The sequence below is a fragment of the Dunckerocampus dactyliophorus genome, chromosome 6 (assembly GCF_027744805.1).
Source record: "Dunckerocampus dactyliophorus isolate RoL2022-P2 chromosome 6, RoL_Ddac_1.1, whole genome shotgun sequence".
NCBI classification, from domain to species: Eukaryota; Metazoa; Chordata; class Actinopteri; order Syngnathiformes; family Syngnathidae; genus Dunckerocampus; species Dunckerocampus dactyliophorus.
The window spans coordinates 2687783-2705591 of NC_072824.1; the positions used below are offsets into that span (position 1 = coordinate 2687783).

Consider the following 17809-nt stretch of genomic DNA (forward strand, 5'->3'; position numbering starts at 1 on the left):
TGTCTTGGACGCGGTCCGAATCGGTTGACAAATATGGAACTTTCAAAAACTCCTCATTCATTTTCAATGGGAAAAAGGTCTCTTCTAAGAAAAAATTGACATAAATAACACATAATATAGACTCACACGTGAGCATCGGGAGAGTTTCTTGTTTCCTGACACACAGTTTAGTCCTGTCCCGTTAAGGAAATACTCCGAATCTCAACTTGTGTGAATAAGACACCTGTCCCACACAGACACTCCCTTCCATTCAAACTTCTCCACCACCACGTGCAAAAACAAAGAGCTGAGCTCTGGGACACGACACTGGGACCTGCACAAGACTGGAATGGCCTCCAAAACAGTCAGTCAACACCTAAGTGACACGCACAAGGATTGGTTTATTCAATGTTTTTTCTAATGTTTTTGGTCAATAATCTGTTCATATAACACTATCTAAAATCTAAAGTAAAACGTGGCGTTTGTTCGTCTCGAGCGGGCAAAATATAAGCCAATGTTTTGACTATGAAATAGCAGTGCACTAGTTAGCCTGTAGGGGGCAGTAGCAGCTCTTATTAGCACTCTTCTTCGTGTCCTCAATTGGAGCTGATGAAAACATGGAACACGACGACCTTTTACATGTGAATGCAACACATACAGTGAACTTGTTACCTGGGAACGAAAGTTCATCTCCTTAAAAATGGTCTTTTTTGGGGGTTTAACATACCTGGAATTGTATTAAATATTTTATGTATTTCATCCGGAATCCGCTCCTGGTCTTGCGGCTCCCCAAAGGGTCAGCGGTAGTTTATCCGGGAAGAGAGGCGGTAAAACGTAAGGCTTTTTGTCACTTGAGCAGCTGTTTATGGGTAGTAAATTACTCCTCTGTTATTCTCTGGTCTGTTGTACCCGTGACAAGATTACTTTTCAACCTTACCAGGTTGGCATTGAAGCCTAATCAACGGCGGCTAGCGCGCCAGTTGACTTGCTTTCTCACTAGCTATCCGGCTAGCATTGTGACGTCATATATAAAAGACAGACTAATGCTGTAAGTTGTTGCTAATGTTATTCACCACCAACTCCAGGTAAAATCAAATGGAAGACTACGATACGTTTGTGCGGAATAGGTTCTCTCAGCTGAAGAAAAAAGAGGAGGAACACAAAGCTCCGGCTGCTTCTTCTGTAATTTGCTTCTATGGAACTCCCATCCTGCCTCCTGTGGTATGAACCTTTTCTACTTTGCTGTCTTCCGTTACTCTGAGTGGTCCCATGTATTCCTCTTTGGCGGTTTAAAAGAAACATCCTGTTAAGTGTCTTCGTGTGATACCTGACTGATTGCACCTTGAGGGACACAAATGGACTCCCTCTGTTAGGTTGCGTTCGCAGTCGTCATTTTGGTCCGGTTAAAATGGACCAGTCCGATTGCTCTGCTAGTGCGATTTGTATGGTCGAGTGTGAACGCACCCTCAGTCCCTTTTGGTCCGGGACTTCGTTCACACATGACCAAATGAACCGTTCTAGAAGAGCAAACAGATTGTAGTTGGTTTTAAAAGGAATACAAATGACGAGCGTTAACTTGAACCACACCACTGGAGGTAAACGACGCGGGGGCGGGGCTCTTGACAGCCTCATGTCACATGATGCAATCAAATGAAGGCATCTCTGCCAAAAAATGTGTGTAAAATATCTTGCTTGACAAATGTGAGGCGTATTATCCTTACTTAAAGAGCAGGTTCGACCCACTTTTTGTAAGGTTTATAACTCCCCGGTTTTTCTGTGAAATGTCCAATATTTTCAGATGCAAATGCTTAACTGAGCACTGACAAGAATACAAGCATGAACACCAACCTAACCACACTAAAGTGACCAAGTATTTTTTTTCTTTTTTAAATTGAACACACACTATATGTTTTTTATCTTAAGGGTCCCTGACATGATGTATCAACTTAGCTTAAATATGTTATATATTGTTTGTAATTATGTTCTACATTTTTAAATTTTTTGAAAGCGAACAGTAAATTCACAAAAAATGACATTTATAGTTGACGGCGCCAGCCGTGACGAGCTAGCTCTCGCTGTTCAGTCTCATTTCCGGAAGTGATGCCATCGGAGTGCTATCCCTCAGCTAAACGAACATAGAGGTGTACGAGACAGGATGTTTACAGTGATTATAGCCAAGATTTAGCTCCGGGAAATATGACACGGCAAGTATAGCGTACTGATTAGCATCCTGTCCGCTCATTGGTTGATCAGTGAAACCCCCACTGATTGGTCCTCGTCTGGGTTGAAAATCACGTCGCAAGCCAGCATATGCACGATGGCACGCACGGACACAAACTTTCGCACACACGAATTTGGCGTGTCGCTTGGCTGGACAGTGACACACGATAATCGCGCTGGTTCCATTGAAAATGAATGGAGTAGAGGCGATGTGGCGCCCATAAAGAGGCTTTTATAGCCGGATTTAGGTTTATATTTCCACCGCCCCACAGTAAACATACATATGGCTGTGAAAAGATGTTCATATAAGACTTATAATGCTTTACAGTCTTGTCGCTATCATGGAATAGTGTTTCGAAGACATTATGTAAACAAAACGTGACTTACTCTGTTCTGTGGCAACTTTGACGTCATTCTTGTCTTTTTTTTCCCCGTGTACTGGCCATTTTCAAAAGTTGTTTATAGCGTACTTTCAAGCCAAATGCTTCTTATTAAAGTGTTCATTCGAAGCAGTCATCAGTGAAATGATCACTGCAAAGAACAGAACTCGAGATGGGTGTACTTGCTTTGTCCGTTTTTGTCTTAAGCCTTGCTCTTTTGGAAAAGAAAAGACAACTTACAGTATCACTGGGATACTGTTAAGATCCAGCACCAAAACATAGCATTTTGGCATGACTACTGTTTGGATGAAAAATATACTGAACCAAGTCCACCATCTACCTCCACCAGCGTTTGTTCTATAATTAAGCAAAGTTGATGAATCATGTCAGGGACCCTTTTAACTACCTTTTTACAAAGCAATGTAGTACTGTACATTGACGCCAACTGATGTTATCGGATGTAAGGGTGGAATTGTTACACATCATGTGCTGCTCCGGGCATTTTTTAAGTGGCGTGACTCTTTGGTTGCTCTCAGCTCACAGGGAAACGAAGACAGGAAATGCAACAACACAGAAAAGCAGCGCAAGAAAATGCTGTCGGCCAAAAGTTTAAGGACAATCAGAAAATGGCTTATGTGCAAACAATTCTACACAGTGTTCAGGTAATATTTCATCACTCTGCTTACAAGACCATGTTTTCCAGTGTGTACAATACGACACTTAAGACTTACCGTATTTTCCAGAGAATAAGTCGCACTGGCTGGCGACCAGTTTAGAGTGTAGCCCGCCTCTCGCCCATAGTCATCGCCCCCTCCCTTCGGTTCTTCTCTTGTGAATTGAGTATTGTTAGGAGCAACATCATGACACATTTTTTGACTGATGCGACTTGCGCTCCAGAAAATACGCCACGTTATTTAGTTAAATGCTGTGAGAATGTTGCATCACTGAAAAGATTAAAGGTGTTTTCTAAATTGCAGCTAAGGAATTCACCGACATTGGAGGACTTGCTTGAAGAATTGAAGGTCGATGCCAAATCTTTGTGCTCCCCTAACGTCAGTGAATGCACCCTGCAAAGTGCTGATACTGTACAGGAAAAGACTACTAGGCCGTTACTGTCTCTACCATGTTGTGGTCTGCTGTCATCGACCACAAATGATACCCTCGTCCCTTCTCGCGTGATGCCTCAACTAAGTAACGAAGAGAGCTGCCCTGTTGAGCAAGATGAAAAGCAACAAGCCTCTCAACCAGGTTCTTTTAATAGTGTGAATCACTGGTCTGCATCCTCAGGCTATGTGACTCATGAGAATATGAAAAATGCCACTGATGCCTCGGAAAGTTTGGACCTACAGAGTGTTAGCTCAGTGGGAACCAATAATGCAAATGACTTTTTCCTTCACAACACCTCCAACACTATTGCCAGGATGCCGGATATTATTAGTTACCCCCCCATAGATGGAGAGGAATTGGAGAGAAGTGGGCAAGAGTCACCCTTTTGTCATGATTTTATCGGAAGGGTTGACAGTAGTTGTTGGATAATTCCAGAGGATTCCGTCACCAGTGATCATTTTCCAGGAGAGAAAAGTGCAAATGGTCCAATGGACAGTGCTAAGAGTCCAGTTAAGTTCCCCTGTACTTCTTTACTTCACAAGGACGAAGGTCAAAAGTCTGTTCCTTGGAAAAGCTGTTGCTCTTCAGACATTCCCAAATCCTCTCAATCGCCACACATTGATTGTTGTCCAAGTACTGAACAGCTTGAGTGTGACCCAGGAAAAATGGAATCAGCGGACAAGCAGATACCCCAAGCACAATCGCAGCCACCTCACCGTCCGAGCCTCCAGGACCTGCTGAAGAAATCTCAGGAGTACCGCCGACAACAGAGGATGCTCAGGAACCAAGCCAGACATGCTAGAATCCAAGAGCGAGCACAAGAACAGCCAAGAGTGGAAGAGCAGAGCCTCTCCGATAAGGAGAATGACGAGTTTCGCTGTAAAAGTACAGAGGGGAGGAAGCCTAAAGAGCGAAGATGCTTATTTAACAAAACAGTTCATGCTACCTGCAAAAAGAACAGTGAAACGTTATTTCAGGAGGCTTTGATTGGCAAAAAGGCAAACCCCTATTCGGAAAGAGTCCCGAGACAAATCCCTTTCCCTCAGCAACAGCATTTATCCATTGAAACATGCCAAACTCGAGCTGTTTATCAGACAACCAACGCTGCCATTACTTTTGTTGAAGCACAAGCAAACCATCACTCCATCCCAGTGCCGAGTTTCTCTCAGAGTCCTGTTTACAGTCAAGCGTCAAGTCGAGATGGAGCGGAGAACTTCACGGGGAAAGCTCAGGTTTGTTCAAGGTTTAGTGAAAGACACAAGGCTGAGGAAGGAGGTAACCTTGGACAGCAAGGTGATGTACCAAGTGTTCTAGCCGATGATTCACAGCACCTAAAGCAACTGGAGTCCTGCCTCTTCAGTTTAAAAGAAGTTATATCTGATCTAGGGTCCTCTATCCTGGACATTGAGGGAAAATGGGAGGATAGGTCAGATGTCCAGGGGCACCAGTGTGTTTCACGGAGACAGTTCCTTGACTCTTGCAGGAACGTGCTGGAAAAGTCAGACGAGCAAAAGAACAGCAATGTAGACAACGTTTCTTCAGTCCCGCAGGCAGAAGGAAAAGAAGAAGTTCAGTTATCCAAGCTCAGTCTGGTCAACACTTTTACCACAGAGGGTGCAAACAATGAAAAAGGATTCCACAAGAGTTCTGGACAGCCGCCATTAGCCAAATGCAGTCACCCTGTAGCCCAGGGGATGCAAATTCCTGATGTTTTCACAAGTGCACTATCAGACCCCACGCTCTGGCAGAATGTTTCAGTGCTTTCCCACCATACAGAAAGAAAGAGTGATGTGACCGAAGACTGTGACAGCTCCACTCACCTTCTCTCTCTCAACCAATCATATGATGTGGATACACCGTCGGGGATGTGGGACCTCGAGGGTTCAGGATCGGACCAGGGCTCAAGCGACGACTTGACTCAAGGGGAGCAACTAAACACAGAAGGGGTGGTTGGGACAGAGGGTACGTCATCCAAACAGGTGCTCATGCACGAGAGCCTGGACAGAAGTGCTGCGCTCACTAGCGGCGAAGACATGTCAGAGGGTAAACCTCGCTGCAGTACTCCCACAGGTAAGACCTACATGTCGAGCAATGTATATATAGTAAATATGACGTTTATCTCTAGTGGTGTAATGCACCATGTGTCTGCCGTCTTTGGCAGAGGACATGGCTTTGATTCCTGGCCAAGGTTGCACCAGGAATGGCATCCGGTGGGGAAAAAAAAAGCCAGAGCCATTCATGCCATTCAATTGGCTCGTTGCCAAAAGAGATGTGATATTAAATATGAAGTGAAACTATTTCACAAATACTGGAATGTCTAATTAATACAATGTAAGTCCTTTGTGTTGACGCCCCTCACACTGGCTTATGTCGACATAAACCACACTCGAGGGCATGCCTCTCACCCATTCGGCATGTTTGATGAACATCCGGCAGCAGCACAACATTTTGGCATGACTAGTATTTTAATGAAAAATATACTGAACCAAGTCCACCATCTACCTTGAGAAGCGTTTGTTTACTTTGCTTGAGCTGAGAAGTGTCACCCCAATAACGCCACTTCCGGAAATGGGACTAAACAGCGAGAGCTAGCTCGTCATGGCTGGCACTATCATCTATTATTGTCATTTTTGCGAAGCCAGTTAGCGACAAAAGTCTTTTATGCTTGGAATTGATTTCAGCCACTTCGCCATGGAGAGACAGTCGTGAGGAAGAACTGAGACAGGTCCATGCTGCTCAGGTCAGCGCCCTGCAAGAAGAGCACAGGAGACAACAGGAAGAGCTGCTCCAGGTGAGCTGCTTCGTCTTTTTTTCCCCTTCTATGAGCTAAAGAATGCAGGAAATATTAAAGCAGAACATTTTAAACACACTAGTCACCCAGATAGATCCTCCATGTACATGGACCGCATCTTGCATGACATTACATCACTCGCTGATCTGCAGGGTTGCAAGTATGTCATTCCCGTAGCTCAGACATGCTCCACTTCATCTAGTTTTGCAACTCAACCCAGAGCCCCCGATAACACCTGAAGAATCAACGTTTGGCGAAGAGACTTTTTCTTCGACCCCCGTAGCTTCATTTGAAGTCCGAAGCACGTCGTCTGAGAGGCGTTGGCGTGGCTCCATGCGTGCACCCCTCCTGCACGCACTAGAGACTGTTGCATTACCTGATGGTCTCTGGAGAGGTGCTCCGTGAACAGACTACAAACATCTGGTCATTACAAGAAACCTTCAGACTCTCTGTTTCCACCCAAGATAAATACCGCAGGGATTCTAACATAAATGTTTCATCACGTCCCTAAGAGGCGAGCTGGTATCATGGCCAGTGTGTGCGTGTGTGTGCGCACGTGTATGTAGTTCAAGGGCACCGGCTGTTCTTTGGCATCCTCTTCCTCAGTCTCCAGCTTGTATGTGTACATGTTCTTGGTCTATTGATCACAGGTTGATTAGATATGTGCTTAACAACGATATGGTTGAGTTCAGCTGTAAGAGGAAAAATGCTCCTTTGTGGTTTGTGATGAGATGAGAGGTTGAGCTGGCTGGAGTCGTTACTGGAGCGGGGAGGAGACGGAGGGGAATTGACACGCAAGAGGGAAGGATGGTTTGTTTAATTCATGAGCGTCTGTGGTTAAGTGCCAGATCGTCCTGCCGTGTGCCACTGCTAATGGGCTCCCATCTCTTTGTTTTGTGTCATTCCTCCCCTGCTGTCCCTTTTGCTCTCCACCTGTATTATTCCTACCTTTCATCCCCGTCGTCCTTCTGCTTGTCTTGTGCTCCACCCTCATGCCGTCCCTCCACTTCTGCCCCGTGTGCTGTCCTTTCCAATTCAGTATGTGTCAACCTTTTACGTTCATGCACCGTGAATCACGATCTTGTCTGCTTTTCCATCTCAGGCATTGGCAGCGCGTTACCAACTCGTCCAGAGTTCGTCCTTGCTGTGCTCTCGTCTCGGGGACACGATGACATTCTCCAAGCTGTGTCAGGTATGACATTAGCCAATAATATGAAACCCAGTGATGTATATCTGTGTGTTCACAGCTGAGTCACTGTTGTCTAAGAATGTACACACCAGTATGAGCCAGTAAGGTGTAAGGATCAACAAGTTGTTTGCGATTTCATTTGCACGCAAATGGATGCATGAACAGATGCCAGCAAAAGACCTTGAGAGTCTGTGGGAAATTAATGACTTGTCACTGATGGAATTAGCATTCCCCTCAGGGTTTGATGATTCACCCTGCTCATTGCCTTTCCTCTTCATTAGCCTCCCAACGAACACCTAGAGCACTGTCGCCCCCTGCTGTTAGCTGCAGTCAAAGGCTATCTGACGCGCAGGCTGCTCAGGACGGAGCGAGTGGCGCAGCTGGTGCGCACCATCGGGGTGAGTGAAGCCAATATCGTAATGTCCGTGTGACGGCACACGTCTGTCACTAACTACCGGCACTACATTGATACACACACACACACACACACACACACACACACACTCCTGGCTCATCTTCCCCACTGTGTCGCCATCCCATTCATTACACTACAAACCCATGCAACATCCACTCCCCCTTCCTCATTGATAAAATACACCAAGGGTGCACACGTAGGTGTATTTTATCTTTTATTGCATGTACAGTGGTGTGAAAGTGTTTGCCCCCTTCCTGATTTCATTTTTTCATTTGCATATTTGTCACACTTAAATGTTTCAGATCATCAAACAAATGTAAATATTAGTCAATGACAACACAACTCAACACAAAATGTAGTTTTTAAATGAAACTTTTTATTATTAAGGAAGAAAAAATGCAAAATGCCCTGTGTGGAAAAAGTGATTGCCCCCTAAAGCTAATAAGTGGTTGGGCCCCCTTAGCAGCAACAACTGCAATCAAGCGTTTGTGATAACTTGCAATGAGTCTCTTACAGCGCTGGGGAGGAATTTTGCACAATTGTTGTCATTCAGCCACATTGGAGGCTTTTCCAGCATGAAGCACCTTTTAAGGTCATGCCACAGCATCTCAATAGGATTCAGGTCAGGACTTGGACTAGGCCGCTCCAAAGTCTTCAGCCATTCAGAGGTGGACTTGCTGCTGTGTTTTGGATCATTGTCCTGCTGCAGAACCCAAGTTGCTTTCAGCTTGAGGTCACCAACAGATGGCCGGACATTCTCCTTCAGCAGAATTCATGCTTCCATTTATCACAGCAAGTCTTCCAGGTCCTGAAGACCATCACACTACCACCACCATATTTTACTGTCGCGATGATGTTTGTCTGAAATGCGGCCGGATGTAATGGGACACACGCCTTCCAAAAAGTTCAACTTTTGTCTGGTCAGACCACAGAGTATTTTCCAAAGGTCTTGGGGATCATCAAGAACCAAAATTGAGAGGAGCCTTAATGTTGTTTTTTGTTCAGCAGTGGTTTTGGTCTTGGAACTCTGCCATGCAGGTCGTTTTTGCCCAGAGTCTTTCTTATGGTGGGGTCATGAAGAGTTGAGGCCGCAGTTCTTTGGATGTTGTTGTGGGGTTTTTTGTGACCTCTTGGATGAGTCATTTTGTTTGGCCGGACACTCCTGGGAAGGTTCACCACTATTCTATATTCTGGCCATTTGTGGATAATGGCTCTCACTGGAGTCCCAAAGCTTTAGAAATGGCTTTAGAACCTTCTTCCACACTGATAGATCGCAAGTCATCTCAGTTAAGTTACGTTTTAACCACTTTTTTTTTTAAACCACTTTTTAACACAGGGCCATGTAGCTTTGAATTTTTTTCTCCCTTCATTTTTGCGCTTTTTTTTTCCACTGTAAATATTTTGCACTGTTAAGCTGTTTTTTGCACATTGGGACTGTGGCAATAAGTAGCACCTGAGCACTCACCCCTGACTCGGCCTGAGTCTGACTAGATCCCACCACAGTCCGCTGTAACCGTCTTGTCGTCAAAGTTTCATTTGAACGGCAGACGAGGTGAAATGCACGTAATGGAATTCCCTCATTATTCATAACTTAAATGCATCTCTCCAATCCATTCACTGTCAGCTGGGACTGTGCTTTATCTTTTAGGACACGCAGCAATTTCTGCAGGCTTTCCAGCAGCAGAGTCCCAAAGGTGAAGTTTGTAGCAAAGAGGACCGTCTACTGCAGCAGAGAGTCACTCTGCAGGTATTCAGTCAGCCATGGGTTGTACCTGTCAGTGTTTCCCACAGGTCTGCAATCTGTCTGTGGTCTTATGGGGTAGGGCTGATGGAATCATAGTCTAATGGGCATAATTGGCCATGTCCACACCAATATGGATATTTTTCTGTGTTTTGGCCTCTTGTCCACACGTCGTAGTTTTTTGTTGTTTTTAAAATGGATTCCATCTACTGTTTGAAGCTGCTACACAAACAGTTCCATTATAATGAGCTCATGACCGAGGGCAAACAGATGGCAGGCTGCCACAAATAAATGAATGTATGGAAAATCCTGCAAAGAGACAGCAGTTTCTCCCAACGTGTGCTGAGATGACGCACATTCACTGTGATTGTTTCCCCACTTCCAGCTGCGAGTGGCACGTTACGAGGTGTACAGCATTTTCTTCTGCCTGTCAGTGACTGAAAGGATGCAGCTGATCAGTCTGGACAGAGAGCTGGCAAGGGAGCGAGTGCTCCGACGACAGGTAAGCAATTACAGATGTCCCTCGCCACTTTGAACGCTGCACCCTCACGCGCTTGTGGTTTGAATGAATTATTAAATGACAGCTGTTTCGTGGTTGACTACAGCCTATCGTCAGTCCAAAAATATGTACTGTATATTAAGCAAATTTTACATTTTGTTGGCCTAACTGAAGCATTTTCAAGCAGAAAAATGAGTAAATGAACAAAAATACATAGAGTTTGAGATTCACGGACGTTGATGAGCTGTAGTTTACACTGGCCACTAGGTGCCACTAGTAACACATGCATCAGACTAGCAACAATGGTAATCATCATCATCATCCTAATAACAAGGGGTACTGTTGCAGTCGTACTCCAGCGAATCATCGACGTCACTTACTGTACACCCGTCTGTAAGACATTTGTTGAAACACACACAAGCACGAGTCTTATTTACATGTATGTCTTATTTCCCCATATTATATCTATTATATTGGGTAATATGAGTGTAAAGGTGACTATATGTGTGTTGTTTTATGTCTAGAGGCCTCTAATAATGTTAAAAACCATACGTAGAAGGCCGTAAACAGGTTTTCATTCCTCAAACTATGAAAATATTGGTTTGGTTTGGTTTGGTTTAGTTTATTTGAACATGAAGGTTACAATGGAATACATCTCATGAATCATTATTTCACACTTCCACATGTCCAAAAGGAGTAGGAAGAAGCAAAGCTTATTTAATCCTACCCCCCCATCCAAATCTACATCTTGTACAGTACATGTAGTTCACTTCCTGCATTCCATGTCATGTTTTCTGTGATAGTCAGAATAATACATAATAGATAACGGTAAGACAGCCCTCCCAAAAAAAAAAAAAAAAAAAATTTATATATATATATATATATACATACATACATATACATTAATAATAATAATAATAACAATACTAAATAAATAAATAAAGAACAAAGAACTTTTTTTTTATAAACAAAAAAAAAACAAAACATAACAAACCTGACAGAACAATCAAGACTCTTCTGCATTGTATTTAGCAAACATCACCTGCTTGTATTGTTTTTTTAATTTGCTCATCTCTGTACATTGTTTGAGTTCTTTACTCAATCCGTTCCATAATTTAACTCCACACACGGAAATGCTGTGGCTTTTCAGCGTTGTTCTCGCATATAAATGTTTTAGGTTTAATTTTCCTCTAAGATCATATTTCTCCTCTCTGATAGAGAAATACTTTATTAGGTTTTTGGGTAACGAGTTGTTATTAACTTTAGACATTATTCTAGCGGTTTGAAAGTGTACTAAATCTGCAAATTTTAATATCTGTGATTTTAAAAATAAAGGGTTTGTATGTTCTTTATACTTGGTATTATGAATGATCCTCACCATCTTTTTTGCAGTACAGTGAGTGAGTGAAGATTGCTTTTGTAATTATTTCCCATATCTCCACACAATACATTAGATATGCTAATACTAAGGAATAGTAGAGAGTGTGGAGTGATTTATGATCAAGAACATATTTTGCTTTATTCAATATAGAGATATTTCTCGCCACCTTTTGTTGTGTATGTTTAATATGAGATTTCCAACTCATTTTTTCATCTATTACAACCCCAAGGAATTTATATTCTTCCATTTTTTCAATATCCACTCCATTAATTTGTATTTGGTCGTACGTATCCTTTCTGCTATTACCGAATAGCATTATTTTAGTTTTACTTAAATTCAGTGATAATCTGTTCCTGTCAAACCATGACTTTAATATGACCTTTTCATCCTTGACCTTTTTAATGAGTTCTTGTGTGCTTTCACCAGAACAGAAAGCGGTGGTATCATCCGCGAATAAGACCAATTTTAAGTCGTTTGTTACTTTACAAATGTCGTTAATGTACAAATTAAACAGTTTTGGTCCCAGTATGGACCCCTGGGGTACTCCACACGTGGTGTATAAACTCCCAGATGTATATTCTCGTAGCTTTACAAATTGTTTCCTCTTTGCTAGGTAGCTTTTAACCCAATTCAAGACTAAACCTCTAATTCCGTACCTTTCTAATTTTGAAATTAAGATATTGTGATTAATTGTATCGAAGGCTTTTGTCAGATCCATGAATACTGCTGCTGCACATCTTCTATTGTCTATAGCAGTAGTGATTTCCTCCGTGATTTCCATCAGTGCCATAGAAGTTGAAATGTTGGCTCTGTAACCATATTGACTGCTAGCCAATAATTCATTCTTATTCATAAATTTGTTCAACCTATTATTAAATAGCTTCTCCACAGTTTTAGAGAATTGTGGTAACAAGGAAACTGGCTGATAATTTGTAAATTGGTGTTTGTCTCCTTTTTTGAAAATTGGAACCACCTTGGCTGTTTTCATTTTGCTTGGAAATGTTCCAGTCTGAAATGATAAGTTACTGATATATGTTACGATCTCATTGATGACCCTTTTAATTGTTTCCATTTCGATTCTATGACAATCAGTTGATGTTTTTGCCTTAAAATGTTTAACAATATCAGTGATATCCTCTTTGGTTACAGCAGTGAGAAACATAGAATTAAGATTCCTATCAATAATATCATTCCAGTCATCAATTGTGTCTTGTTTTGGAATTTCTTCTTTCAGTTTTTGTCCAATATTTACAAAATAATCATTAAACATTTCAACTACCTCCTTCATGTCCTTCCTGTTAGTGTTTCCAACCATGGAATAGTGAGGCTAGTCTGCTTTCTTAATGTTGTTCTTTATAATACTATTTAAGATGCCCCAAGTTGCTCTCGTGTTATTTTTGTTCTTATCAAGTACATGACTATAATATTCCCTCTTACACGCTCTCAAGATAGTTGTCAGCTTATTCTTGTAAGTCTTATACTTTTGTTCTGCTTCTTTAGTCTGTTGAATGATGAATGTCCTGTATGATGTCTTCTTCTTCTTACAGGCCTTTTTTAGTCCTTTTGTCATCCATGGCTGCTTGTTTTTCTTTTGCTTCTTGGACTTTTCTTGCCAGGGACAGTTCTTATGGTAGAGCTCCATATAAGTACCAGGGAAGCTGTCATATGCCTCGTCCACATCTGTTGCACTCTAGACCCTCTCCCAACTCTGTTCTTCTAGATCTTTCCTGAAGACACAGATGCTGTTCTCTGTACACAATCTTTGAAAAGTCTTTTTTGCCTCCGCCTGTTTTTTCTTATAATGTTCATTGTAAATTGTGAACACTGGAAGATGATCACTGATATCACTAATTAGCAGGCCACTGATTGTGTTGTTGTCAAAGTCATTGGTGAATATATTATCGATGAGGGTGGCACAGTGGTCTGTTATTCTGCTTGGTCTGATGATTTTAGCATATAAACTCAAACTATACATTGTATCTGTGAAGTCGTCTATTTCCTTGCACTTGTGTGAGTTCAAAAGGTCAATATTGAAGTCTCCACATATAAAAATAGTTTTTTGACCTCCTGCATGTCTGTAAACGTTGTCTTAATCCAATCCTCAAATATTCCAATCTTTGACTTTGGAGTTCTGTACACAACTTAACACATTTTTGCTTTTTTCTTTACAGATTTCGATTGTTATACATTCTAAAATGTTATCAATGACAAATGACATATTCTTTACCATTTTGTAGTTCAGATGTTTGTCCACGTATACGGCCACACCTCCTCCCATTTGCATTGTTCCTGTTTGCACACGTCATTTCATATCCTTCCAGCTCGAAGTCCATTCCTTTGTTAGCATTGATCCAAGTTTCTGAGATTGCTATTACTTTGAAAGGTTCTTTGAATTGATTCAAATATTGTTTGATGTTAGTAAAGTTTGCGTTCAAGCTTCTGCTGTTTATGTGGATGATGGATAACTTGTCGTCGTTGATGAAGCTGTTGTTGTATTGCTCCTCTGTATAATAACGGCAGTCGTTTGTAATGTGAGAGAAATCAATGTCTTTTTCCATATCCAATTGTTTGTGATCTGTAAAGTAAAAAGTGTTCATTGTAGATCTTCTTGTAGCATATTGAAGCTGTTTTCCTCCATGTTGGGAGACCTCAATATCTTTCTAGGTCCTTGATGTCTTTGACAGCAAGAACTCTGGCCTCTGGTCCTCCATTTGCTTTGATAAAGATTGTGCAGTTTGTACTCCATGTTCCTTGAATCTTTCCTTGCTTCCTCAGATCACGTGCTTTCTTTGCAATCTCAGCGTTGCGCTTGGTCAGGTGGTCATTCATGTACACATTTGTTCCTTTTAGCTTCTTTCCTTGTTTCAGCAGAGCAACCTTGAATTTCCTATTAGTGAATTTGACGATGATGACGGGTGTAGTACGGTTCCTCCCATACAGTGGGATACAAGTATCAATAGATTGGATGTCTACATCCACATTCTTTGATTGAATGAAAGCAACAACTTGTTGCTCTGTTGAGGTGACATCCATTTCGTCTGGTTCTTCAGTATTTGCCACTGCTCTGGCATAGGACCTTGGTTTGATTCGAAGTCCCGTCACGACCACGTCATTCATTCGCGTGTTCTGATCCATGTCATCTATGGTGGTTTTCAGTTGATCAATGATTTTATCCTTTTCTTCACATTCCTTTTTGAGAGTGGCTCCCAGTGCAGCATAACTTTCCTGTAATTCTTTATTCTCCACTCTCAGACCTTGCATTTCCTTCCTTAATAACCCCATTTCATTTTGAAATGCTTCTCTCTGAACTTGAACTTGCTCTCTCATACCTTGCATTTCTCTTTGTATGGCGTTGGAAGACTCTAGCAGACTTTGAATTACTCTTTGCATGGAGTTGGAATTCTCCACAAGTTGCTGCATCCGTTTTCAATAATCCTCCGTGGTTTTCGCCATGGTATCCTCACTCTTTTCCATTAAACTTCTTTCTTGCTTTTTTGCACGGTGTTTAACCTTCTGTAAGGCTCTCGCTGTTGCTTTATCTATATTTCCACTCAGTTGTGTCATCTGATTAACTGTGTCATCCTTGTTGGGTCTCGGCGGCGGTTGTGGTACTAGGTGAGCACCTCCGGTTGTCTCAGGAATCTGTTCTAGATCGACATCTTCCGTATTTATGACTGAATCTGGAGTACCTTCGGTGATATTTGTTATAACAGCGAGTTTGTAATAACAGCGAGTATTCACCAAGGTCGCAAAAGTTTAAAACTCCGGTAATAGTGGACGGAGCTTTTCTGTGAGCGTCCTTTCCATACAACAGGAAGTGACGAATTTATAAATAAGAAATCCTAACTTAATTTATCACGGTCAGGTCCGGAACCAGTTAACCGCGATCAAGTGTCGAATGGATCCCCGCACATTCACATTACCACCTTTTGAGGTCCTCAGAGGACAGAAAAAAGTCCTCTCCTAAAAATTCTGATAAAAAATCTGTAGTGGCGGAGCAAAATGCAGTGTTGCTGATTGTCCTTCAAAATGTCTTCTTTCACTCGATTATACAGTTCAGGAATTGCTGTTTATGACACGTGCATGTACGTTCTCCCAGGCAACTTGTACTGTTTGTCAGGCATTTCTAACATTTGTCGAAATGTTGGCTTTTCAGCCGTATGGAAAGGTTGCATTTCTTTTGCAATGTAGCGAGCGACACTGCCTGTGAGCGCGCACCATTTTGCGCTGTTTTGTTTTATATTTACTCCGCTGATCAAATGCCTCAGTCAGCGTTGGCTGTCGGGATGAAGGCTCTGCTGCGCATCCACACTGGAGTTGTGGCATTCGGCTTAGAAACTATTGCTTTTGTGCCTTCATTTATATTAGCGTTTGCTTGCTAACTGCTAGCACTCTGTCTGTGTATCCACTCAGTAGTAGCCCCCGCCTCCACGCACTGGGACAAAGAGGCTGAATGGCTGACAGGGGGGTTCACGCTCTGTTCATTCCACTGTAGAACCAATGCACACAGACACGTGCAGAGTGAACCCTCTTGTCGGTGTGGTACAGCGAGACGTGCAAAAGGAACAGGCATACATGCACACGTCAAAATGATCAAGCTTGTTTTGTTTTTGTTTTTATCGTTCAATTAATCGATTAATAGATTATCGTGACACTCCTAATTCTATGCATAACACTTGTCATTTCTTTAATGGTAAAAACAGTTGTAGAACACTGTGGCGGTGCTACGTTCCACTTTCCCTGAAACCGCAAACTTTTATTGCAAATGTTGATCCAGAATTGGAGCGGAATGTCAACGTCAGTCTAGCAGGATGGCTTGGAGTGGGTGGAGCGAGCTGAGCTGTGTGTCAAAAATAGACGTTTGTATGGGGGCGCCAGTTACTCTGAGTTTTGCTGTTTGCTGGTAGTCTCGGAGGCTAACCCCCGCTGAAAGCGGCAATCTACTGCACTGTTGGGTTCATTGGAATCTGTTACTTGTCCCAAATAGTTGAAACCAGGACACAAGCCGCACAACATGTGTGAAATGCTGTTGGTTGGTTGTGTGTATTTCCATACGGTATATGCGTGAATCACACAAAGACCGCAACTTGTGTTGTGTTCTTTCAGATGGGACATACACACTGCCCCAAAGGAAGGAGTTCTCTCTCTGCCGCAACACAAAAGTCTCTCCAGAGGAAACGAGGCATGCTGTGAGTACTGTCATGACTTTAGTCCCGCATGTGAGATCCCAGCATGTAATCGTGTGTCCTCTAGGGAGTCAGTGTAGGCTTTCACTACATTTTGCTTTTGGAAACAGCTAAACCAATGTCTTCTCTAACCCCGCAGCATCCAGAGGAAGGTGTCAGAGCGACACAAGACAGGGTTCACTGGTGTGCAGCTGCTAGAAACCAAGCCAGGACCGCTGAGAACAAAGCTTCTGAGGATCTCCATGAGCTCCAACTCCTGCAGACCCCGATGACTGACAGCGTTCAAGTTTAAATGCTTCAAAAACCAAGTTGGACACAAGTCATTTTGCGGATTTTTGTTTTTGATCTGCTTTGAATTCCTTCATATTCTCCCACCAACCTCCATAAGATAGTGAGTCAGGTTAACACCAAGCAGCATGAAACCACAACTACTGTCAAGTTACCCAGCATTAAAACACACAGTGACTTCCTGTTCAAAATAAGCTTCACAGTAGCTAGTCGGCCAATCTGAGGGGCTCCTATGAAAGATGCATGAGCACTACAGAACTACTGTGTACTTAAAGAATGTTAGAGTATTCTGATGACCTTTCTTTACTCTTGTTCTTGAATACTGTGAGTTTCCCAAGTGTTGCCTTATCTTAGTCTTTAGATATTTTGCATAGAGTTTTATCCATAGTGAAGTGTGTTATTTATATTTGTAAGTATATTATTTGTGTGAAAATAAAACTTTACAACTTGAAAACTGCTCTCTTTTGAATAGGCTACTGCAGGGGTGTCACAAGTGTGGCCCGGGGCATATGGGCATCTGGTCAGCTCCAGGACGCCTCCTAGGGGAAGACGTGGGACATGTTGGAGATACTATGTCTGGGTCTGGGAACGCCTCAAGATCCACCAGGAGGAGCTGGACAAAGTAGCTGGGGA

At 42.5% G+C, this 17809-nt stretch overlaps 1 protein-coding gene across 5 annotated transcripts; it reads left to right on the forward strand.

Annotated features, from left to right (window-relative positions):
• The first annotated feature begins 580 nt into the window (after positions 1 to 580).
• On the forward strand, positions 581 to 17623 carry si:ch73-100l22.3 (uncharacterized). Of its 5 annotated transcripts, none has more exons than XM_054778284.1 (11): positions 581 to 813; positions 1065 to 1200; positions 3116 to 3241; positions 3557 to 5756; positions 6368 to 6477; positions 7580 to 7669; positions 7948 to 8064; positions 9730 to 9828; positions 10208 to 10324; positions 16809 to 16891; positions 17028 to 17623. In XM_054778284.1, exons 2-11 carry the CDS (start codon positions 1075 to 1077, stop codon positions 17158 to 17160), a joined length of 3201 nt encoding a protein of 1066 aa, XP_054634259.1. In that variant the 5' UTR covers positions 581 to 813; positions 1065 to 1074; the 3' UTR covers positions 17161 to 17623. The 5 variants fall into 5 exon arrangements, with proteins under 5 accessions (XP_054634259.1, XP_054634260.1, XP_054634262.1 ...); XM_054778286.1 differs by having other exon boundaries at positions 602 to 620; XM_054778285.1 differs by having other exon boundaries at positions 581 to 1200.
• Positions 17624 to 17809: the final 186 nt, after the last annotated feature.